Source organism: Spermophilus citellus, assembly GCF_964194105.1.
Source record: "Spermophilus citellus genome assembly, chromosome: 14".
Classification (NCBI taxonomy): Eukaryota; Metazoa; Chordata; class Mammalia; order Rodentia; family Sciuridae; genus Spermophilus; species Spermophilus citellus.
Genome location: NC_138194.1, coordinates 63,852,120 through 63,878,722, shown reverse-complemented (window position 1 = coordinate 63,878,722; position 26,603 = coordinate 63,852,120). Strand labels below are relative to the sequence as shown.

Sequence of the window (26,603 nt, the reverse complement as noted above, 5' to 3'; positions counted from 1 at the left end):
AACAGGTACAACAACATTCTAATAATCACTTTGTTGAGATTAAAAACCTTAATTACCTTTACATATGGATTACTCTGAAGTAGAAATGCAGGAACTTGCAGTGTAAGATATTCATTTTCTCTCCAGTTTAACATAAAAGCAACACATTCCTCAGCTACTACCTGACGAAGAGGAATATCTAAAAAAAAAAAACAAATGATTGGAATAACCATAATATCTGCTCAGATTTCAAATGATTAATAAAAAAGCTACAGAACAAAAATAAAGTAATGCTAATATTTTATACTTTTCTATAATAAAGTTTAACATCTCCCAACAATACATGTCCATGGTCTCCATTATTATTAATCAGGCAAATTATCCCTTAGAGCCCAAAAATCCACTGTGAAAGTCTAAAAGTTGATACCTGTCCTATAGAAACTTATAATTCAAGTGAGCAGAAAATAATTATACAAGTAAAACAAGTACAAAATGGTACAGTATAAATTTTTAGCATGTTTACAGAAAATAGGTAAACTATATAAAATAGCGATGAATCTGTTAATCTATCTTTTTAAGTTTTTTGATTCAACTGTAATACTCATAAAAGTCATTTACTCATTCAAAAAACATTTACTGTTCTACAAAAAAATATCAAGTAAAAAAGTATCAAGAAAAATCAGTCATTTTCAACAATATTTCCTTTGAAATAATTAAATATACCCTAATACGTTGCAAAAGTTTGTAGCTTAAAGTACATAATTTCAAATTTTAAGATACTTAAGGAAAAAGAAACCAAATTAAATCCCAACTAACAATATTAAGACAACATGGGAAAAATGAGCTCCCCTTTTCTAGAAACTGTATTCCTCAGTCTTTTTATATTTCTTGGACAGTGTCTATGGCTATTTTTATCACATTTTATTCCAAAAAAGGATGTGAGGTGATGAAAAATATGCAAAGGACAGCAAAATAAAATATAATACATTATCTGCATCATCTTCTAAAGATAGAATGAAGAAAAAAGTGAAATCAGTTCCCCAAATACATGCCTATTACTGCTCTATGCATTTTGCTGAAGGGAGGACTTGGCTCCAAGGCTTCCTTTATTCAGACCTCTTTATCAGTAATACTGGCTTGCCAGAGGAATGATGCTTAAACCTAGGGAGCTGGATTCTGATTCAGCTTGAGAGTCAGTGATTTAGAGATTAAATTTCCCCTAAAGTACTGGCAATAGAATTATTCATTAAAAGTGCAAAGTCAAGTGCTTTGTCATAAGCTCTTAACAGCCAGAGTTGCCCTAACATTCAATTTAGCTGCAGCTGACAAACAAAAAGGAATAGAAATCTAACCTACTTGGCTACAGAAAAGTAGGGCTCTCTCCCAAAAGACATTAGTAGTATTAGAAAAATTAATATCTTCCTCTTATTTCTACTATAACTGAAAGGCTGGATCTGTTGTCAGTTAAGATCACTTCCTGTTCCTTAAAATAAAAGCAGGTCAACCCATGTAAAAGAGTGCTTCTCTGTGTTCTATAGAGGGCATGCATCTACTTTGTGCAAAATTGGCCTCTTTTCCTTTAAAAAGGAGTGAAGAGAAAGTGGCAGATGACAACTTTCTCCTCTCCCTCTCTTGACCTCTGGAGAAAGCATGCCTATCAACATCAACTCTTACACTGGCACTGAGGAACAGAGCTAGAACAGCAGAGGCCAGAGTCTATGCTCAACTCAGGTAACTAGCACAAGCAATAGGACAAGCTGAACATTCAGCAAATTAAGAAATTACATAAACTATATGCAGAGTGATAAGCCTCTTATGAAACAAAATGGAAAAAAGTGATATGACTGCCAAACTGTTAAATCAAAAATGTCATACAGGGGGCTGCAGCTGTAGCTCACTGGCAGAGTGCTTGCCTTGGACGTGGGAGGCACTGGGTTTGATCCTCAGCACCACATAAAAAAATACACAAATAAAATAAAGGCATGTTATCCATCTACAACTACAAAAAAAAAAAAAAAAAAAAAGTCATACAGAAGAAACCAGTTGCAGTGGCTCACATCCGTAATCCCAGTGGCTTGGGAGGCTGATGCTGGAGGATCAGGAGTTCAAAAGAGAGCCTCAGCAACTTAGTGAGGCCCTAAGCAATTTAATGAGACTCTGTCTTAAAGTAAAAAAATAAAAAGGGCTGGGCCTATGTTTCAGTGGTTAAGCACTCCTGGGTTTAATCCCTGATTACCCCCACTCCCCAAAAAAAGTCATAAGGAAATGGGGGGGTGGCTCAATGGCAGAGCATTAGCCTAGCATGTGGGAGGTCCAGGATTCAATCACCAGCCAGCCCCCGACAAAAAAGGGTAGTGCAATAGACTACTAATTAAAGTCACTTCCACCCATTTCAAAGAGTAAGAGCACAGACTTAGAAACTGGACTCAGGGGTTAATAAAATCACACCCAGTTAACTCTCTTTACTGTGTGATTTGGGGCAATGCTTTAAACTCTCTGCACCTCAACTACTTTATTTACACAATGGGGATAATGCACAGTAGCTTCTTCACAAAGCTGCTATGAGGACTAAATGAGTTATGCAACTAAAGTTCTTAGAGCAATGTCTTGACATGTAGCTAACACTAAAAAATGTTAAGGTTTTAAACTTCTTTTCATTAAGAAAAATCATGTATGAAAACCAACTATCTTTAAAAAGCAAGCATGTTCATAACAAGCATGTGTCCATCAAGATTTAATGCCAGCATAATACTAGATCAATTCTTATAAAAACATGGTATTGCTGGGCATGTGACAAATGCCTACAATCCCAGCAATTCCAGAGGCTGAGGCAGAAGGATAACAAATTCAAAGTCAGCCTCAGCAACTTAGCAAGGCCCTAAGGAACTTAGTGAGAGACCTGTTTCAAAATAAAAAGGGCTGGGGATGTGGCTCAGTGGTAAAGCCCCTCTGGGTTCAATCCTCAATACCAAAAAAAAAAAAAAAATTATGATATCAAAGAGGACTGATACATTAAATGTCTCAAAGGTATCATACCTACGCCTGCGTGGTGGTACACACCTCTAATCCCAGCAGCTCAGGAGGCTGAGGTAGGAGGATTACAAGTTCAAAACCAGTCTCAGCAATTTAGTGAAGCCGTCAACAACTTAGTGAGACTATGTCTCTAAATAAAAATATAAAAATAGGCTGGGATTTATCTCAGTGGTTAAGCACCTCTGGGGTTCAATCCCTGGCACCAAAAAACAAACAAACAAAAAAAGGTATTCTACCTACAATGCTAAAAAAAAATGTGATTCATAACTACATGGCCCCTGTGGGAAATTAAAATGTAATTAACTCATAAGACCTCTAGTTGGCCAACAGTTCTTACTGTATAGGTATGTTTCTTTACAATTCAATTTTATCAGTTATAGTATTAAATGTGTAGATTATGATTTAATTCCTTTAAATAAATTTAAAACCTATAAAATTAAAAATCAAGGAGAGATGAAGAGAAACTAAATCCAGGTCTTATGCATGTTAGGCAACCATGCTATACCTGAGGTACACCTGAGCTACACATCACCCCTTTTTGAGACAGGGTCTCACTAAGTTGCCCAGGCTGGCCTCAACACTTGTGATATTCCTGCTTCTGCCTCCCAAGTGTGTACCACCACATCTGGCCTAATATGCCCATTTTCACTAAAAGATATTTATCAATGAAACTGAGTGCTCAAGCTCTGTTCTAAAGTGGCCACAAGTGAACTCCTGACCCACTGGCAATCAATTTAAGGACATTTTAGGGCAGTGATGAGGAAACAAACCTTCAACTTGTATTCGTAAGGACATTATGATTCTTTACCAGACTATCTTGAAACTACACTAGAAGCTGGGTTTGGTAATACATACCAGCAGTCCTATCTACTCATGAAGCCAAGGCAGGAAGATCACTTGAACCCAGGAGTTCCAGGGCAACCTGGGCAAAATGGCAAGACCCTTATTCAAAACCAAAACAAAATGACAACAAAAACCCTGCAATGTAGCTTTTATAGCACATTAAATAGTGCCACAAAAATTCATGGCCACCTGGAACTTCAGAATGTGACCTTATTTGGAAACAAGGCCTCTGCAGATATAATTAATTGAGATAAGGCCATGTTGGTTTAAGGCAGGCCCCAAATCCAATGACTGGTATCCTTGTAAGAAGAGAAGAAATAAACAACAAGAGAGGATGCTATGTAAAGACAAAGGCAGAGACTGGATGCAGCTACAAACCAAGGAAGATCAAAGATTGCTGGGAACCTCGAGAAATAAGGAAGAGATAAGAGTGCCTTTAGAAGAACGGCCTGATACACCTTGATTTCAGACATGTAGCTTCTAACAATAAATTTTTGTTGTAAAATCACCCAGTTTGTGGTACTTTGTTACAGAAATCCTAGGAAATATTTCCTCCATTTTCCCCAATGTTCTCAAGTGAATGCCAAACCCAAATCCTGTTAGAAAAATAATTTTTATAGACAGTTAAAAAGTCAATTTTTTTTTTTTAGTGTTTTTCCCACACTTAAGTACTAAATTTCTGAATTTGACTTTGTGAATCAGTCTTACCAGGAAGCCTCATTTCCAGATATCCTCGCACCCGACTGATAAGGTCAGAGGGAGGTCTCTCCCCTGACTGCCCTGTTCCAGCTTCATGTGTATGAATATCCAAAAGTAACATCTCATTCAGCATGACCTGACGAAGTTTTGGTGAGAACTCTGTTACCAACTCCAAACAAGCAGCAAATAGCTGTTTAGCATGGGAAAAGTCCTATAAAAGAAATGACAGAATACCCTGAGTCATCTTTTCTTAGAGTTTAAAAAAAAAATGTATCTTCAGTACAGAACAAAGAATTAATTTAAATGATTAGCAATGCTTATCTCAGAAAGTGAGGACAGATTATCTTTTTCTCTATCATTTATTTATCCCAAATTTCCTAAAGACTAATCTTCAAGCATTACTTTTCTCCAAGTGTCTTATTCGTTTTAACAATCTGGCTGTACTCTCATCACTACAAAGAAATAACTTTGACAAGCCAAAGATTTTCTAATCAATTAAACATTTTTCAGTTACCTTCCAGTGCTGTGCACTACGTTTTTAAAAAACATTCTTTTTTCCCTTTCCATATCTGGTCCCTATAACTATTACACCATTCGTTTTTGGACCCAATGTTGCATTCCCTTGAATTCCTGGGTTATCTTCCAGAATCCCACAATGGTATCTCTAGTCCAGACCATTCCCCAGGCTCCAGGATTATGTTTCCAATTGCAGCCTCAAATTATACATTGAAAAAATAAACTCATAAGGGATGGGGATGGGGGGGAGAGGCTGCGTGTGGCTCAATGGTTAAGTGCCCCTAGATTCAATCCCTAATACCATTCAAAAAAAAAAAAAAGATTGATTATTTTCGCTCACTTCCTACTATTGTAAAAAAGTATTTATTTACTATATGAATGTGAACTTTAAGCATAAGTTTAAGGAAATGCAAAGGGTTTATTCCTGGTGTAGTGAAAATACTGGCTTTTGAATAATTAATTATACTTTATATATTTTTAAATTTTTTTTTAAGTAGTTGATAAACCTTAATTTATTTATATGTGGTGCTGAGAATCAAACCCAGTGCCTCACACATGCCAGGCAAGTGCACTACCACTGAGCCCCAGCCCCAGCACTTTATATTTTTTAAAACATACATTTAGGGATAAATCCAACAACGTGCAAGATTTGTACAATGAAAATTACAAACTTATGAGTATAAAGACATAAATAAAAGAAGTATGCTATGTACATGAACAGAATCAATATTAAAATAGCCATTTTCTCCAAATTTACTTATAATTATTACAATCTGAATCAAAATTTCAGCAAACTCTATTTAGCCACTAAAAAGCTGATTCTAAAATTTACATGAAAAAGCAAGTTACCTATAATAGTTAATATAACTTTCAAATACAACAAAATCAGAGGACTTAAACCACTTGGTTTCAAAACTTGTATATTATGCTGGTCTCCCACCCAATTTAGTTTACTAAACAGGAAAAGGACACCTGTGAAAACAGAGGTGGAAATGGAGAACTGACATTACATGTGGACTGTACGTGTATGTGTCTTCAGGCCAATTTAGGAAGGAGTATCAAGTTGAGAAGCTAGGAACTGCTTCTTAAACTACAATGTCTATATCTTAGACTACTTCTAGCTGTACGATTCAGGTAGGAATGCTGGCCCAGAAACGCCTTATTGCCTGTCTCACCTAACAATGCTATAATCAAAGGGAACTGTTTCGCAATCCCCTCATATACCATCCTTTCTTGTCTTCCAACTTTTCCTCATGGTATCATCCTCTTGCCTTCAATATCTTTCACTTTCTTTAAATAGCTACCTGATTTAAACCTCAGTTTTAGCTCAGGAGTTCTGCCTTCCAAATGCTATCTTTAAGCTTCCTATAGAACAGAAAAACTTTTAGTTTCAAAATTACACTTTTATATGATTTATGCTTATGCCTTAACTTCCCAGACTGCAAATTCCTTATATAAAATATGCTACATAGGCTGGGGATGTGGCTCAAGCGGGAGCGCGCTCGCCTGGCATGCGTGCGCCCCAGGTTCGATCCTCAGCACCACATACAAAGATGTTGTGTCTGCCGAAAACTAAAAAATAAATATTAAAACTCTCTCTAAAAAAAAATAAAATAAAAATTAAATATACTACAAAAGTAATTTTAACATTTTTTTAATTTTTTAATCCTTTTATACAATCTTTATTAACTAAATCCTAAAGAATACAAATGATAACTTTTCATGCTCTCTAAATTCATTCATTCAAGAGATGGGAGTCTCACTATGTTGTCCAGGCTAACCCTGAGCTCCTAGACTCAAGTGACCCTCCTGCTTCAGCCTCCTAAGTAGCTGGACTATAGGCACACACCACCATGCCTGATTTCTAGACTTTTAAAAAGGTATAGAATGGGGGCTGGGGATGTGGCTCAAGCGGTAGCGCGCTCGCCTGGCATGCGTGCGGCCCGGGTTCGATCCTCAGCACCACATACCAACAAAGATGTTGTGTCCGCCGAGAACTAAAAAATAAAAAAACTCTCTCTCTCTCTCTCCCCTCTCTCACTCTCTCTTTAAAAAAAAAAAAGTATAGAATGGTATCCATATGCGATGTAATTATAAAGGCAAAAGAAAAAGAACTGACTAAAATGCTTTTTCAAATGGCTTTTTAAGCCAATCTTTTTAGGCCTATACTTTGATTTTAAGACAAGGAAAAGATAACAGGTTTTAATTCCTGACACTTGCTAAAATTATTAAAGTATATTCATAACAAGCACTGATGTACACTTTTACTCACCTTAACAGTACTGCAGTGTAAACCTTTGGCCATGAGAATATACACTAAATCTCTTGTTAAACTGTCCTTAATTCCCAGGATTACACTACTATACACAGAAGGTATTTCCCACTAGAAGAAATAAAAATACATTACACACAGAGAAAGCCAAATGTAGATGAGAATCTTTCAATAACATTCAAACACATTTTTTAAAAAATCATAATAAACCAGGAACACACCTGTAATCAGCAACTCAGGTGGTTTCCAAGTTCGAGGCCAGCCTCAGCAACTTGGTGAGACACTTGTAATTTAGCAAGACCCTATCTCAAAATAAAATTAAAAGGGTTGAGGATATATTTCAGTGGTAGAGCACCCTTAGGTTCAAGACCCAGTACAGGAGGGAAAAAAAATCATTTTTGGGAAAAAAATCATTTACAGATCCTTTTCAAAGAAAAAAAATTTTCATTTCACTGTAATTAAGTATGCTTAAGTCCTATATAAATGAATTTCTGGCTGCTTTTCCACTACTACTTCAGCAGGAGGGGCACTATGCAGTTAATTAAAAGCACTGCCACATACTTCTCCTATATCTATGGTTTATTTCCTTTTATCTCTAATCTATTTTTCACTGAAATGATGTTTTTTTGTTTTATTGGTACCGAGGATTGAATCCAAGAGCACTTAACCACTCGCCACATCCCCAGACCCTTTATATACTTTAGACAGAGTCTCACTGAATTCATCAGGGCCTCCCTAAATTGCTGAGGCTAGATTTGAAATCACAATCTTCCCGCCTCAGCTTCCCAAACTGCTGGGATTACAGGTGTGTGACACCACGCATGGCTGAAATGGGACTTTAAAAGCTATTTTCACTTACACTTTCCATGGAAGAAATTTAAATAGATAACCTCAGAAATAGGTAAATACATTAGGTGGGACCTTAAAAGAACATTGAAAGCAAAAAAATGTTCTATGAAGAACTTTTAAGGCTGGGCTGTAGCTCAGTGACAGAACTCTTGCCTAGTATGTGTGAGACACTGGGTTCGATCCTCAGCACCACATACAAATAAAATAAAGGTATGCTGTCCATACTCAACTACAAAAAATTAAAAAAAAAAAAAAGAACTTTTAATACACTGAGATTCCATGGTGTAGGCTTTAGATTTGAAGACAGTATTAAGAAGCAAAACCAAGCTGGACAAGGTGGTGAATGCCTGTAATTTCAGTTACTCATGATCATAAGATGGAGGGCTGGATATATAGCTCAGAGGTAGAGAACTCCTAGGTTTGATCCCCAATATACAAATCACACACAATAAAGTAAAAATAAGGGACTGGGGTTGTAGTTCAGTGGTAGAGCACTTGCCTAGCACATGTGAGGTACTGGGTTCAATCCTCAGTATAGCATAAAAATAGATAAATAAAGGGCTGGGATTTTGGCTCAGAGGTAGAGCGCTCATCTAGCATGCATGAGGCAGTAGGATCCTCAGCCCCACATAAAATAAAGATATTGTGTCCACCTATAACTAAAAAAATAAACATTAAAAAAATAGATAAATAAAGGTATTATGGCCATCTACAACTAAAAAAAATTATTTTAAAATAAATAAAGTAAAAACAAAGACCCAAGGTACAATTCAGTGATAGAGTGCTTTTCTAGCAAGAGCAAATCCCTGGGTTTGATAACCAGACTAGTCAGAGAGAGAGGGACCCTGAACAGTAAGATTATTAATAGGTAGTATACATTACACATATATTTACAGCTATATTTAAAATGCATGTAGACACTTCAGTAACAAACAATATAACATTTTTAGATGTTACTGATTTAATAGTTTTTTTTTTCCCCATTTTCAATTTTTTCTGACAATGTACAATAAAAGTACAATTATGGTTGGGTGAAGACTATAAGTAAAATGGATCCTTTTTCTCAAAAAGACCAGGGAACAGCCCTTTTAATAAATTAGATTAGAAAATGAAAATTAATTCACACCTGTTCTTGAGTTTCTTACCTTATTAGATACTGTCCAAAACTGTCGCTCTGAAGTCATACCATGTAATTCTATTAAAATCTGTCGAATCCTCCAGGGATCCACTGACAATATAAGTTGATGTTCCAACTGACCAATGTTGACACTTGCTGAGGCTAAAAAAAGATAAGAGTTCCATTTTAATAATGATTTAACTCAAAGATATATGTAAACGTACGAGAATGACAACTGAAACATATTTGTAAGTATTTGAAGTTGAAAGCAGCTATCATTTTGAGAACTGACTCACTCAACGTAATGTAAGTTATTTATTAACTTTATCTTCACACAAAACCTACCACAATTTGAAATACATCTGAATTTAATAAGTGAATCCATTTGAAAAACAGTGAAGATATAAACAAAAGTTAAAGTCAATAACTGGTTCATGGAAAGAATATTCAGGATATATGGAAAGAATTAATTCATATAGAGATTCCTATTTTTGAACATAATGTGTTAATGAAAGCACTTATAAAATTTAATAATAAACATAAAGACATGTTTTTTTTTTTTTGTTTTGAGGGGAAAGGAAGAGAGGGAAGAGAGCCAAAAATGATCATTAAAATCCCAAATTATAGCTCAGCTATCAGTTTTCAATAATGTATTTCTAGCATTTCATGCATATTAATCTTGGTATTTTTTCCTTTATGACTGGTTACCAACTAGTTTAAATCTAGTGAGGGTCAAAGTAGCTAAAACTTTGCTTATGTTAAACCAACTGAATTCTTTTGTCTCATCTGTACTAAATTTTGAAGCTTATGTTTCTTATTAATAAAGAGCACTGTATTTTCCACTTTTTATGAATAAGGACAAAAATTGGAGAATTCATTAAATAAACAAACAAAAATGAAAATGTTGCCAAAGCTGAATGTTTAGTCAACACATAGCAGCACAATGATAAAGGCTAAAATCAAAATTTTCATCTTTCTGGGTCCACTATCCCTCACTATTCCCCTTCCCTTCTTTTTTTTTTTTTTTAACATTTATTTATTTTTTAGTTGTAGTTGGGCACAATACCTTTATTCCACTCATTTACTTTTATGTGGTGCCAGGGCCCCGCACGTTCTAGGCAAGCATTCTACCACTGAGCCACAATCTCAGCCCCATCCCTTCTTGTTTTTACCTCCAACAACTTATTAGCTGTAGGGTTATCTTGGTCTATTTCCCCATCTAAAATATTCTATATACTTATCCAAAATCTTGGCCTAATAAAAGATTGTTTATTTACCATACACTCAACAGAGTCCTAGCACTTAACGACTCATACAGAAATCTAACTGGAGCACACACATAAATATCTATAAAGTATAAACAAAACAAGTAAAAGGGAATCCTTAAATATATTTCAATGTTAATTTGAATAGAGGGGCAAAATGTGCCAACAGTCTAGCTGGCAGACTGGAGAGCTAACCTGGGATATCATAAAATGAAGTTACAGGTTTAATGCACAGATTTACTCTAGGGGATCTCTTCCTCATCTGATCAACAAGAAGCTTTCGTTCTTCATCTTTCAACAATGTAATGAAAAGCTCATGTGAAGAAATCATGAAAACATACTGCAGATCTTCCAACCCCAGACACACATTCCTAGATCAGTAAGAAATATTATAAAACAAAAAAGTGTATAATTTAGTTTGAGGAAAAAATCATATGAATCAATTTATATTAATAAACCATTTAAAAAGCTAATCATTTCACAAATTATATTACAATATCTTTAAATAGATTTTAAAATTTGCCTTTGATTGTTATTTAAAATTTTAATACTAGTGCTATAATATACTACAAAAGTAACTACATAATCCAAAAGTTTCAGTTGGCTATACAAATTTGAACTTAACTGGTTTTTCCAACATGTGACTGCCTGACTATAAGATATGGAGGACATATACAAAAAGGTAATAAAAGATACTCTTCTCATGGGACTTAGTTCAAAGGTTAAAAAAAGAAAAATGTACTTACTTTAGAAAAGCAGCCATATTTCCTTTCAGACAATCTGAAGCTTTTTCTAAATTTATTGATCTTGAACATACCTAGGAATTTGAGTAATTTTCAATTGAATATAAGTGCTTTAAAAAAGGTAGATCAGGTTGAAAAGTGTTGATTTAAAACAATCGAATTTTCCTGTTTCAACAGTATAGTACTGACAGGTCTGATTACGACAAGAGCTAAGATTAATGAGTAAGAATTCACTAGAGAAAGGTGAATGTTCTAATAACTGCGGGTACATACAGGTTGTAAAGAATAATTTACTACAAAAAATTTAACATGTTATTCTCTCAGAATTTTTAAGGTGTATGCCCAGATTACATGAAGTGATTAAGCTTTAGGAATCAACAGTTCCTGTCAGAAAAGAGAGTTGAAAACAATGATCAGTAACAGCTAATGAATATAGAACCATAGAACCAACAGTTAAGAAAATAACTGCAGCTGAAAATATAAACAATTAAAATAATAATGGAAACTAATTAAGTGGATATTAGTTATGTACACACAATATTTTCATGTTATTCTACATTTATTTCATAGATTATGATTTCTCCTGAAATAGTACTTACAAGAAGTCAAAATAAAATATAACTAATATAAGAGTACCTATCCTCAATATGTCAAATATTTTTAAACTGAAGTAAATAAATAAACAACCTAAAGTCTCGCAAATGGATAAATGAACAAAAATGGAATATTACTTAATTAAAAAAGGAATGTGATAAAGGCTGCAACATGGACCATGAGAATGTTAAACTAAGTGAAAGAAGCCAATTAAAAAAGACCAACTATTATATAAATAAATTTATATGACAAGTCCAACAAGGACAAATCTATAAAGTAAATAGACTCTGACAGTCATACACAGTGGACCACACCTGTAATGCCAGCAACTTGTAGATTAAGGCCAGCCTTGGACACTTCGTGAGAACCTATCTCAAAAAGGGGAGGGTGGGGAGTGCAGGGAGGCTAGGGTTGTGGCTTGGTGGTAAAGCACTTGCCTAGCACATGTGAAGCACTGGGTTCGATTCTCAGCACCACGTAAATAAATAAATAAAAGTATTGTGTCCATATACAACTAAAAATATTTTTAAAAGAAAGAAAAAAAAGGGTCTGGGATGTACTGGTTAAAAAAAAAAAGTGGGGGAGACAACTGGGGATATAGCTCAGTTGGTACAGTGCTTGCTTCTCACGCACAAGGCCCTGGGTTCAATCCCCAGCACCACAAAAAAAAAAAAAAAAAAAAAAAGCATAGGGGGAGTAGATTCTAAGATTGGGGTTATTTAGAAAAACCGAGGAGTGAATGGTAAGAGGTTTGGTGGAGGTAAAGAAAAGAGGTGATGTCACACAACCCTAAAAATATACTAAAACTACTGAATTGTACACTTTAGGTGGACTGCATGGTATGTGAATTATATCTCGATGAAACTATTATTAAAATAACAGAAGCCAAGCATGGTAGTATTTGCCTGTAGTGCCAAGTATATTCAGAGGATTGCCCGAGTCAAGAAATACAAGGCCGGGCTGGGGATGTGACTCAAGTGGTAGCGCGCTTGCCTGGCATGCATGCGGGCCAGGTTCGATCCTCAGGACCACATACAAACAAAGATGTTGTGTCCGCCAAAAACTAAAAAATAAATATTAAAAAATTCTCTCTCTCTCTTTTAAAAAAAAAAAAAAAGAAAGAAAGAAAAGAAATACAAGGCCATGCTGGGCACAGCATTGCATGCCTGTAATCCCAATAAGGTAGGAGTATCGCAAGTTCAAAGCAAGCCTCAGTAACTTAGCAAGACCCTAAACAATTTAGCAAGACCATGTTTCGAAGTAAAAAATAAAAAGGGGCTGGGGGCACTGGTGCACACCTGTAATTCCAAGGCTCAGGAGGCTGAAGCAGGAGGATCTGGAGTTCAAAGCCAGCCTCAGCAAAAGTGAGGCACTAAGCAACTCACTGAAACCCTGTCTCTAAATAAAATACAAAAAAGCACTGGGGATGTGGCTCAGTGGTCAAGTGCCCCTCAGTTCTATCCCTGGTGTCCAAACAAATAAATAAATAAGGGCAGGGGATGTAGCTCAGTGGTTAAGTGCCCTTGGGTTTAATCCCTGATATTAAAAAAAGAAAGAAAGAAAGAAAGAAAGAAAGAAATATAAGGCCAGCCTGAGCAACATCCTGAGGACTTGTCTCAAAAAAAAAAAAAACAAAAACAAAAAAAAAAACTCACAATTGGGCTCACTAGAGCATGCCTATAATCCCAGTGGCTTTGGCGGCTGAGGCAGGACGACTATGAATTCAAGAGCCAGCCTCAGCAACTTAGTAGGCCCTAAGCAAGTTAGCGAAACCCTGTCTTAAAAAATAAAGAGTTGGGGACAAAGCTCAGGGGTTGAACACCTCTGTGTTTAATCCCTGGTATCAATAAAACAAAAAAATAGTACTTAATAAGTACTATGCTCAATACCATTTTTTTGGTTAAACCATCAGTATAAATCATTTTTGAGCATCTTTTTTTTTTTAAATCTTTTTTTTTTTTAAAGAACTGAAAGTGGATGAAAGCTATATAAACAAACCACTAAAGAGGCCAAAAGTCAATGCAGGAACAAAGAAAATCCAATAAAAACTATAGAAGAAATATGGAGAAGGGGTACTCAAAGAGCTATGATGAAGATGAAGTTAAAGGGTATTGTTTGTCAACAGTATCAACTATCCATCACAGAAAAGGAAGTTAGATAAAGGCAGTAAAGGGGCAATGGTTAACTTAAAAGCAAAATTATCAATTATGGCCGGATATGGTGGTACACATCTTTAATCCTAGAAACTTGGGAGGCTGAGGCAGGAGGATCACAAGTTCAAGGCCAGCCTCAGCAATTAAGCAAGGCTCAAACAACATAGCAAGACCCCGACTAAAAATAAAAAGGGGTGGGTATATGGATCAATGGTAAAGTGCTTCTGGATTCAATTCCCTGTACCAAATTGATTAATTAACTAATTAATTATGAATCAAAAGGGGAACAATATCTTACCTCAAGAAGAAAGTCTATTTTTTCTCTGTTAGGTCTAAGAAATATCTGGTTAAATTGAACACTAATTGTTCTGCCTTCCAATATATCACGGACTGTGTTGCAGGCACAGACTTTAAAACAGATTTCATCTAGAGCTTCATTTCTGTAAAAAAGTAGATCCACTGTTATTTTTATAATTTTTTAAAAGGCGTATATTACAACAATAAATTCACAAGAATGAGTCATTTATTTTTATCTTTCCCTTTCCAGTCCTGGGAATCTAACTCAGTCTTACACATGCTAAGCAAGTAGTCTTCTGCCACTGAGCTACATCCCCAGTCCAGGCAATCTTACTTGAAAAGATTTTAGGATATTCAAACCCACTCGAAAATATCATATACCAAGTCAGGAGCAGGGAGGGGAACAGGTTTTGAATTTATCAAGGGATAATTTAGTTACAGATTAGGCAACAGAATGAATTCTGCTTTGTGTAACTTTCTCCTTGAAATCACTTTTAAAATAAACCAGAAAAACCAACTTTATAATGTATCCTTTGATTATGTTAGTTTCCTTTATATTAACAAAAGTGAAAGTAATGTCAAAGATTTGTAGATAAGTTGGAGATTAACCAGAAAGGACTTGCACTTTTGTCAAAACCTGAAAGTAATTTTTCAATTTACTTACCCTTGTTGAGCTTTCTGAAAGAGTTCTCTTAGCACTGATTGTCGGAACTGGACAGGTAAACTGAAGGTTAAGTTATCTTCAATGAATATCTGTATTACCTCCTAGAACATATATATAAGATTATATTCACTTCAAAAATCATGGCAATTTTTTTTTACTTTAAAAAAGTCTTTCTATATTTGGAAAATACAAATTGAAGAAAATCATAAAAATACCTTACTGGGAAAACATTCTCTTTCTAAAATTCTAAAATTAGATTAAGAATAAAAATCATCTGCCACTGAAACTCCCCATCATGTACAACCACAAGAAGGGAATCCTAATTAGACTAAATTATACTATATATATGTATGTCAAAATGCACTGTACTGTCATGTATATCTAAGAAGAACAAATAAAAAATTGTATCCAAAAAAATCATCCTCCTTTTAAAATTGAAAATAATGAATAAAAAAAAAAATGAAAGCTGGGGGAAAAAAATCAGTAAGAAGCAATGCAACCTCTTTAAAAAAAATGTTTTTTAAACAAACTTTTAAGTTTCCTTCATAAAACAAATTTCAAAAAAATAATATTTTTAAATAAATCAGCTAGAAAAAAACATACTAAGAAACAACTATAGTAAATTTGGTTTAAAATGTGTTACTTAAGTGAATTACAAAAACATCCACATTATTACTTACAGATTTTTTTTTTCTCAGTCTTGTCAAGCAATGGAAAACAAGAAAAGAAAGAATGGGTGACGGGGGTGGGAAGATGGGAAGAGGATTTCTGAAAACAAAGGTAATCAGCCACTACCACAAAAGTGCTGATGAAAGTGGTTTCAAAACTGTAGAACCACTGGGCATGGTGGCACATGCTTATAATCCCAGCACTCACCTATAGTTCTAACACTGGGAAGGATGAGAAAGGAGGAGAGCAAATTTGAGGTCAGCCTGGGCAACTCGGCAAGAGCCCTTCTAAAAATAAAATAAAGGCTAGGAATGTAGCTTATTGGTAGAACATCTGCTTATCATGCTATAGGCCCTGGATTTAATCTCCTGTACCAACAAAAATAAACTACACAGCCAACTACTGTTTTCCTCTACAGCAAAATATGAACAATGAATGTCCTAAGGCTCCTCAAGATCAAGTCTACCACTTTCCATGTGTGAGAAGACAGTTACAGCTGTTTAAGGCTTCACCAGCACAAAACAAAATGAAACAGTTCATATAAAGGGAATCTATTCAAATAAAGGCTAAACATGATTTCTTTCTTTTTTCTTCCCTTTGTGGTATGAAGCCAGGACACTCTACAACTGAGCTATATCCCAGCTCTTCCTTTTATTTTTTTGAGACAGGGTCTTGCTAACTTGCCCAGGCTGGCCTCAAATTTGCTATCCTCCTGAGCAGCTGGGACTACAGACATGTACCACCATACGTGGTTTCCAGAAGCTTCTTAAGCATCTATATGTGCCAAAAACAGCAATACACACCTAAAATTCCAGTTACATGAGAGACTGAGGCAGGAGGATCACAGGTTCAAAACCAGCCTAAACAACTAAGACCTGTCTCCAAAAACAAAACAAAACAAAAAAGACTTTTGGGGTGGGGAAGGCTGGGGTTGTAGTTCAGTGGTACATCGCTTGCCTATCATGTGTGAGGCCCTGGTTCAATGATCCCCAGAGAGAAAAAAAAATTCTGTGTACTTACCTTATGGACCCTCACCTATAAGCCTGTTCTAGGGAGTGGTTAACTGAAAGATCTCTAGACTTAAATAAATTCTCCCATATCTATAATTCATGTTCAGGAAAATTTAATTTCCTGCCAGACGCGGTGGCACAGATCTATAATCCCTCAGGTTCAGGAGGCTGAAGTAGGAGGATGGAGAATTCAAAGCCAGTCTCAGCAACTTAATGAGGCCCTAAGCAATTTACCAAGACCCAGTCTCAAAATAAAAAATAAAAACGGCTGGGGAGGTGGCACAGTGGTTAATCATCCCTGAGTTCAATTCCAGCACCAAAAACAAAAAATAAAAATTTAATTTTCTAACATAAGGGAAAGCAATATTAGAAAAATAATCAGGAACAAGGGAAGAAAGCATCGTCTCCTCCCTCATCTATAGAAACACAAAACTGAAAGTAAATTACACCTTTGTTGTTTCATGATTTCAATTGTGAGTTAAATAACATGAAGGCATGGTGTACTCTCAAGAATCGAAGTTTTCCAATAAATACTTAAAAGTACACACTCTAATTACCAGTGATTTCATTACAAAGCTAAAGACAAGCACTGAGGTGCAAGAATCTCAGCATCCTGAGATGATAACCAAGCTCAGTAGCAAAGAGTGTTTTGCAAATGAGCATCACAACCTAACAAAACCACTTAGTTCACATTCTCCTCCTGCTGTAATATTTACAAAAATGAACAAAGCCATGATACAAGGATATACTTTCAAAATGAATTAAAAACTTCAGGATCCATAAAACTAAAAGCTATCTACCTATAACTTAAAGTTATGTTCATACAGTTTCTTACACAACCAATTTATGATGGGCAAATTCTACTGGGTCAAAAAAGGATAGTATCAATAATAAAGAATATCTGTGTAGTTAACGCTTCTCACTTGATTCTTACAAGAATCTTTTGAAATGTGACAACCATTACCACTACTTTTTTAGGCCAGCTGGTGAGTTTAAGTCATATGCCCAAATCATACAACTGGTAAATGGCAGAACCAGGACTAGAACTCAGTGTTGTCTGGCTTCCAAAACTTTTCAGCTACACCAGTGCATTCCCATCATATATCTTACCTGATAGTTGCCAGATCTCAAACAAATGTGGACTTGACTATATGGAGTCAACTGTTGAGAGGTACTATCAGAAGAAGGTACAAGAACATCACATGCTTGACAATAACCAGCTAACCGCTTCTCATCTATGGTACAATGAAGAGATAATGAACCTATCTGTAAAGTAAGAGTTATATATCATTATCCATTAATGTAATATAAACAATAATCTAGTACCCCATAATGTATTTAACAGTACAAGAAAATGATAACAGAAAATTCAAATCTGGAGGAATCATAAAAAAAATGAAAAGGTTTGGGGCTGGAGATATAGCTCAGTTGGTAGAGTGCTTGCCTCGCATGCACAAGGATCTGGGTTCAATCCCCAGCACCACAATAAATGAAAAGGTTATGTATTTAAAGAAAGGGTCAGCAAACTATTGTTTATAGGACAAATACAGCCTATTATCTATTGTTTCAAAAACAATTTTTAGAACTGTAAATTATAACAAAAAGAATATCAGAAAAAACTAAATATTGGGGGCTGGGGTGGTGGCTCAGAGGTAGAGTGCTTGCCTAGCATGTGTGAAGCACTAGGTTTGATTCTCAACACAACAACATATAAATAAATAAAAATAAAGTTCTATCAGCAACTAAAAAAATAAAGTTAAAAAAAAACTGAATATGGAACACAAAGTCTAATGTATTTACTACCTGGCCCTTTACCTCCTGCCAAAAAAAATATTTTTGCCAATCCCTGGTTTAAAGTTTTTGGGTCAAATTACAAAAGATAAACATTATTATCTTTCTATCCAGATATGACAAGTAAGACATTAATAAAGAGTGAAGTGTTAAAAAAACTTAAACATTTTAAAATACATATATCAGTCAGAAATTTAAAGGAGATAATATAGAAAACTCTGATTCTTCAATTAGGAAGAACAAAAATGCTCCTACCAAAAAGATTTTTTTAAAACAACACAATTGAGAAAGAGTTTTACTTTACTATACTTAAAAACACAATGAAATCAGAAATCTGAAGAGTTCCTTGGGCAAGGTTAAATTGGAATTCCTAATAGATCTGTAATAGATCTAGTCTGAGACCGTTAGCCTAGCAGGCATGAGGCCCTGAGTTCAATTTCCAGTACCACACACAGAAAAAGAAAAAACGAATAAACTAAATTAAATTTCTAAGTCACTTAATTTCTTAAAGGAAAGAAGAAATTGAAGCAGGGATGTTTCCAGCATATGGCAATCAAAAACCTAGGTATAAACCTTAAAATTTAGACACCTGAATCAATACTGCAAAATGCCTCATACATGCTAGGCAAGAGCTTTACTACTGAGGATTGAACGCTGGTACACTTTACCCCTAAGCTATATCCCATTCCTTTTGATTTTGAGTCTCCTTGAGGTGCTGAGAACCTTGCTAACATGCAAAGTCTGGTCCTGAATTTTTGATCTTCCTGCCCCAGCCTCCCAGTCTCTAGGACTACATACATATGTCACCATGCCCAGCAAGAATCAGAATTTTTAAAAGTTTGTCCTTAGTAGGAATTAAGGTAAATTTTTTAAAGATACTGTATTTCACCCACCATATTAACAAAATAATTTTTTTTAAATACTACTGATTAAATACACCAGTTCAAGTAAATACAGAGTAAATCACTACTGATCAGAAAAATAAAGCTAGAAAGTAATTTGGTTTTATAAATTTATTGCCTTTAAAAAGTAATAACTGTGCTGGGGTTGTGGCCTCATATATGTGAGGTACTAGGTTCAATTCTCAGCACCACATATAAATAAATGAATAAAATAAAGGTCCATCAACAACTAAAAAATTAAATAGTAATAATAGTAAATGACATGAGTCTATAGTAGTTAAAAGGTTCTAAAGTCTGAACAGAAGTTCATTCTTAAGACATAAATATAGCTTTATAATTAAGCTACATATAAAATATAATAAAGAGTAAATAACCTAGTAATATAGTACAATAAAGAGTAGTATAATAATACTACTAGTATAATAAAGAGTAGATAACCTAGCCAGGTATGGTGGAGAACACCTATAATCCCAGCAATTTGAGAGGCTGAGTCAGGAGGATCATAAGTTCAAGACTAGCCTGGCCAACTTAGTAAAACCCTGTCTCAAAAACAAACAAAAATTTAAAAAGGGCTGGGGATGTAGCTCAGTAGTAGAGCACTGCTGGGTTTAACCCCAAATACCAAAAAAAAAAAAAAAAAAAATAGAGATTAAATAACCTAAGTGCCCAAATATAAAAGAAATAAAGTCAATCAAAGAGTATCCACAAAACTGGGTAAGGTGGCACACACCTATAATCCCAGTGGCCAGCCTCAGCAACTGCAATTCAGTGAGACCCTATCTAAATAAAATACAAAAAAAAGCTGGGGATGTGGCTCAGTGGTTAAGTGCCCCTGAGTTCAATCCCTGGTACCAAAAGAAAAAAAAAAAAGAAGGATACCCACATAATAGAATGATAAATTTAAATGCCTACTCAAAGACTTAAGCAAGATACAAAATAGTATGTATGAGCTGAACTGTTTAAGAATATACAGAAAGAAAATATGATCAAAAAGTAAAAGAAGTTAATTCCAAGTAGTAGTAATACAGATTTTTTAAATTTTTTAATATTTTTTAGTAGTTGGACACAGTACTTTTATTTTATTTATATATTTTATGTGGTGCTTTGGATCGAACCCAGTGCCTCACGTGCAAGGCTTCACCACTGAGACACCACTCTAACACCACCAATATAGATTTTTTTTAAAACCAGTTTTTATACTTTTTGAACTTTCCAAATCTAGTGCAATGAACACATTTGTGGTTTTTGTTAGTGGTATTGCTGGGGGCTAAACCCAGGGCCCTTCCCCATACTACGTATGCCTTATACCACTGAGCTACAATCCCTTTCCCCAAAAATACAGTGTTTTTTTAATCTTAAGAAATATTAAAGCCAAAAAACTGTATAGATTATGATTGTATTTACCTCTGCAATTAGTTCTTTGGTTCTAAAAAATTTTTCTCTGGCATTTTCATAAACTGCTGAATTTGTGGAGCCTTGCTGGAAGTATGCTGCCCCCAAATCATAACATACCTAAAATGGAATGAATACCAAAGTTGTTTAATAATTTTCCATGGACTTTAGAGTTGATAGAATTCAAAATGATCTTTATGTCAGGAAAACAAAGGGAAAAAATGAGGTTAAAAAAATTTTTTGATGAACAATAAAATAGAAACCAACTCCAACTCACTGAAGCAGAAAACCATTTAATGATAAGATTTCAGATAGCCTATAAAACTATTGTGAAGGCCAAAGAATCAGATGAGGAAAACAAGAGGCAAGGAAGGCAGGTAGTAAGGACAAGATCCAAAACTGGTGCAGATACCACTGTAGCCCATCTCAACACTAGATACCACAACTTATGTCACCTGCAACCACCAGTACTTAACACCAAAGCAACAGCTGCATTCCCCAAATACTGCCCCTGGAAACTAAATTTAACTGTTGATGTTGCTACTAACCACCACCATAACAGATTCTCTATCAGTCCCACTTTGACCTATAGGATGCTAATTCAGTTTAAATACCTGTATTCACCTGTGATATGTCTACCCTCAAGCTGGAAGAGGCTTAACACAGCCACTATTTAGTTTTGAGTTTCTACTCTAACAGAAGGGTGTGCTTTCCACCAAGCCCCAAAGGTAAGGAATTCTTCTAACATAGAAGAGGGGAACAGATGTTGGGGATCCCCCCCAAATGGGGAAGAAAGCAAAAATCTATCATAATAGACTAAATAAACTGAGGAATTTGAATTGATGGCCAAAATTGACACTACTTTTTCAACTGTCTTTTTCTAAAGGCAGAATTCCTACATTTTTCCAAGAACTTTTTTTTAGATTGATGCCCAGATTCACTGAATACACAAGTCAAAAGACAACTCAGATTTACTCAGGTTGGCCATTTAAAGAATACTACTAAGGTCCTGGGCTGGGGTTGTGGCTCAGTGGTAGAGTGCTTGCCTCGCACGCATGAGGCCCTGGGTTCGATCCTCAGCACCACATAAAAACAAATAAATAAAAAAGAAAGATACTGTGTCCATCTACAATTAAAAAAAAATTTTTTTTTAAATATTAGGGGGAAAAAAAAGAAAGTATACTAAGATCCTGCCAGGAGCAGTGGCACCCAACTGTAATCCCAGTGAGTCTGGAGGCTGAAGCAGGAGGATTACAAATTTTAAAGCCAGCAACTTGGCAAGATGTTTTCTCAAAATAAAAAATAAAAAAGACCAGGATGTAGCACAGTGATAAAGGGCCCTGGATTCAAATTCCAATGCCAAAACAAGAATACTAGGTTCCAGAAAGTGACATGAAAAACACAGAACCAAACACTGGCAGAGCCAGGCTTAAACTCAGATCTAGGAAGAAGACTCCTATGCAGCACATTTATTCTACACATGGCTAAGAAAGCAGTTGTTTTGGTGCTAGAGAATGAAGCCAGTGCTTTGCATGTACTCTACCACTGAGCTTACCCATTCCCAAATAAGTCTACTTGAGCTGACTTAAAAATTCATCAATTAGGGACTGGGGTTGTGGCTCAGTAGTAACACGCTTGCCTAGCATGCCTGAGGCACTGGGTTCGATTCTTGGCAACACAAATAAATAAAGGTCCATCAACAACTAAAAAATATCTTAAAAAAAATTCATCAATTATTCTCTCCAAATAGGAAAAAGTACAATCTCACTGACCCAATCTTTAAGAATTCCAACATCTATCTTAATTTTTCTCTCAAAGTGTCTTTACTTTTCCTCTAATCACACCAGTCTTCTCAATTTCCCATTCACATGGTATCCCAGAAATGAGTGAACTTCATTCTACACACTTTATTTCCATTTACACCAAACCAAACTTAGCCAACAGATGCTTTTTCTTCTTTCAAATACCTAAGCTATAATAGTATTTGGTACTCATTACTGAACCTCACTTTATCGTTATGTTTTATATAGTTTATCCTGTTCAGTGAATCAAGATTGATTCTCATCAGCCTCTGCTTTGCACCATTTAGCCCACACCAAATTTCTGGCTGATTTTCATTATAGAGAGCTCATTACATCTGGAGTGAAGGATACTAAAGGAACAATTAAAAAGCATACATGCACACACACACACTCACACACACATGTATATAGTTATATGTAATTCTCCTTCCCAGGCAAATACAAAAAATTAAGGTTTTTTTCAAGTTTTATTACAGTAACTGACAAGCCATTAAAATGAGTTAACATTCTACAGTTAAAAGGTGGTCAATGGACTGAAAAACAAAACAAAAATGAGATAATGAAACCAACTTTTTGCATTGGACAGTAACACATTCCCCCACACACACCCCAGTAATACTGGGGATTAAACTCAGGACCTCATACATATTAAAGTCGAAGCTGCTTGTTGCTGGCCTCAAACTTGCGATCCTGCCTAAGCCTCCTGAGTAGCGAGGATTACAGATGTGCACCACTAAGTTCAGCAACACTTGGTTTTATGGTAAATGATGTAAATACTTTTGAGTCTTAGGTGAATTTTAGTAATGTAAATGTAATTTAATAATGATGTACTTTAAACATTGTCATGTCCCAAAATAAGTATTACCACTAATTTGCCAAACCAAACTTAGCCAACAGATTCCTCAGAAAACAGGAATTATAACTCAGCTATGTATAAAAGAATATCTGAGGGCTGGGGATGTGGCTCAAGCGGTAGCGCGCTCGCCTGGAATGCGTGCGGCCCGGGTTCGAGCCTCAGCACCACATACAACCAAAGATGTTGTTTCCGCCGAAAAACTAAAAAAATAAATATTAAAATTTCTCTGTCTCTTTCTCTCTCCTCTCTTTAAAAAAATAAATAAATAAAAGAATATCTGATAAAGCTAACTTAGCACATCTAAGTGTTTTATAGTCTTGTTTTTCAGATTATGTCAACCACCATGTTATGAAGATTAGATCAGAAGTGCTGTCAACAGCTTTGTGTTTTTGTTTTGTTTTGTTTTTGTTTTTTTATGGGATTGAATCCAGAGGCACTTATACCTTTGGGCTACATCCCTGGCCTCTTTTACTTTTTATTTTGAGACAGGGTCTCACTAAATTGCTTAGGTTGCTGAGTTGCTGAGGCTGGCTTTGAACCTTCGATCTTCCAACCTCAGCTTCCTGAGTCGCTGGGATCACAAGCGTGAGCCACCACACCAGCAACAGCTTTTAAAAAAGACTCTGAAATACTATGAGATACACAGCACTAGAAATACTCTCACATGCAAGTTTCATCAATGATTTTAAAAGGTTACCAAGTATCAATACCTTACTACTGCAATTTTTTTTTCCCTATGAACTCTTATCTCACCAGGTTTTGAAAAACTTATTACCTTCAACTGTATAGTCAGTAAATCTGAAAATCCCCTTTCAAACACTATGTTAACTATTTCTGCCCTTTTCCAGAATTGGTGATGAAAAAAGTCATCCAATTTACACAAAGAATATAGGTTAAATTACTAATCTAATGGACCTCTTCAGGTAATACTCAATGAACACTTTAAAATTTCTACTGTACTCAAGGTTCTGTGTTAGTAAAATGCAGAAGCCAGACAAGGTAGTGAACGCTGTAATCCAAGTGACTCAAGAGGCTAAGGCAGGAGTATCACAAGTTCAAGGACAGCCTCAACAATTTAGCAAAACTCTGTCTTAAAATTAAAAAAAATAAAATAAAAAGGACTGGGGATGTAGTTCTGTGGTAAAGCACCTCTGGGTTCAATCCCTAGTACCAAAAACAATTTTTTTTAAGTAAAAAGGGCTTGGGATATAGCTCAGAGGTAGAGCACCCCTGTATTCCATCAACAACCAAAAGTAGATATTTTCTCTAGGAGTCTAGTTTTCAGTATAGCACAATAGTAGTTGAGGGTTTTGTTTGGTTTTCATCCAATCAAGACTTCTAATGACATGAATAAACCGCAAATCAATTGTATACTCATTGCATTCTCTATATTTAAACTGTCTTCTAAATTCAACTGGAAAACTATTTCAGATACAATAGATCACATGATATTTTCCTTTTTAGAAAAATCTCAAGTGAAGTCTTATAAAATTTGTAAAATACAAATGCAAACTTAATAACATCTTAACTCAAAACCAAAGAGAAAAGGCAGAAATAAATTCAATTAAAAGTATCAGAATGATCTCTATGAAACAAAACATTTTGCCATGCAGTAATAAATACAGAAATAAATACCTGGCATTGCATTTCCTCAGTTTTGATTTTCAATCCCGCAGTAGAACTCTCAGTCTCTCCATTTACCATGCCTGGTTCCACAGCCAATAAATCTAGAGTTCTCATTGTATGGACATAAAGATCCTTGTTTAATTTTAGGGCTGCCTCTAGTACTAAAATAGAATCAGCAGCTTGTTCTTTTAGCTACAAAAAATACAATAAATGAATTAAAATGCAAAAATAGCAATTATATTAACCAAAAAATATTTACATGATACTTAGTAGCTTAGTGTATTGAACTCGTTAAAAAAATTAAAAAAAACTTCCTACGCAGCAAGAGTACAATTAAATTTGTTGAAATGAAGTTATCTTAAAGGAAAAAAGAAGAATTTAAAAACCACAAGAAAAAACTTAAGTTCCTACTTTGAAATCAGAAACTGATTTTTTTCATAAAAAGTTAATAAAAATTATTTTAAAATTTGCACTGCCGAGTATGGTGGTGTATGTCTATAACCCCAGAGACTCAGGAGGCTGAGGCAGGATTCCAAGTTTGAGGTCAGCCTCAGCAATTTGGAGAGGCTCTAAGCAACTTAGTAAGACCCTGTCTCAAAACTTTAAAAAATAATAATTTTTAATGGCTGGGAATGTAGGTCAGTAGTAAAGCACCCCAGGTTCAATCCACAATACAAAAAAAAAAAAAAAAAAAAAAATTAAAAATTAAAATTTGCAGCCAGTGCAGTAGAGCATGCCTATAATCCCAGAGAGCTCAAGAGGCTGAGGCAAAATTCAAAGCCAGACTCAGCAACTCAGTGAGACCCTAAACAACTCAGAAAGACCCTGTCTCTAAATAAAATATAAAAAATGGTTGGGGATGTGGCTAAGTGGGAAACACCCCTGGGTTCAATCCCTAGTACCAAAAATAAATAAAAAAATAAATACAAATTTGCATTGCTCCACTTTGATTTATTCAAGAAATATCTGTATGCCTCTATGTGCCAGTCACTTTACTAGACACTAGATAACAATAAAATGACTCAGGGTTTTTGTTTCCAATATTCAAAATACTACAGCACATTTCTTTTATATAGATACAGATTATTTACTGTCCATTTCCCCACCATCCCCTGTACCTTACATGACATTTCTGGGATATTGTAGGTATTAAAAAGTAGAGATAATATTTAAATTACAGGAAATCCTCCTGTAGGTCATCTTAAAAATAAAGAGTCTGAACTGGGGGTATAGCTCAGTGGTAAAGTGCCTGCCTACCATGAGTGAAGCCCTGGGTTCAATTCTCAGCATCTCAAATAATAATAATAATAATAATAATAATAATAATAATAATAATAATAATTGTTTTCTGATTATTGAATAATTTTAAAATACAAGTTATATATATTTCTTGTGGAATTTTTAGAAAACACAATATAAATATATCACCTAAAACACTGATTTCTAGTATCATGAAATATTCAACAATAGAACTGGTGATAAAAGTACTCTACCACTAGAGTTGAAAACTTGTTTAATTTATGGTGTAATA

General features: G+C 35.1%; 2 protein-coding genes across 4 annotated transcripts in view; one reads left to right on the top strand and one right to left on the bottom strand.

Annotated features, from left to right (window-relative positions):
• TP53INP1 (tumor protein p53 inducible nuclear protein 1) overlaps nucleotides 1–26,603 on the top strand; it is a 182,652-nt gene that overhangs the window by 81,381 nt on the left and 74,668 nt on the right. The gene's annotated exons all lie outside the window — the stretch shown is intronic.
• Nucleotides 1–26,603, bottom strand: part of INTS8 (integrator complex subunit 8) — a 52,581-nt gene that overhangs the window by 21,222 nt on the left and 4,756 nt on the right. The window contains exons 6-16 of one of the 2 annotated variants that reach the window (XM_081266119.1): nucleotides 25,082–25,264; nucleotides 20,801–20,908; nucleotides 17,814–17,969; nucleotides 15,025–15,125; nucleotides 14,362–14,503; nucleotides 11,320–11,390; nucleotides 10,769–10,944; nucleotides 9,337–9,470; nucleotides 7,343–7,453; nucleotides 4,564–4,765; nucleotides 57–178 (exon numbers count right to left, since the gene is read on the bottom strand). In XM_081266119.1, coding sequence (XP_081122245.1) covers nucleotides 57–178; nucleotides 4,564–4,765; nucleotides 7,343–7,453; nucleotides 9,337–9,470; nucleotides 10,769–10,944; nucleotides 11,320–11,390; nucleotides 14,362–14,503; nucleotides 15,025–15,125; nucleotides 17,814–17,969; nucleotides 20,801–20,908; nucleotides 25,082–25,264 — 1,506 coding nt within the window. The remainder of the gene's footprint in view (nucleotides 1–56; nucleotides 179–4,563; nucleotides 4,766–7,342; nucleotides 7,454–9,336; nucleotides 9,471–10,768; nucleotides 10,945–11,319; nucleotides 11,391–14,361; nucleotides 14,504–15,024; nucleotides 15,126–17,813; nucleotides 17,970–20,800; nucleotides 20,909–25,081; nucleotides 25,265–26,603) is intronic. The other variant, XM_081266120.1, reaches the window with a different exon arrangement.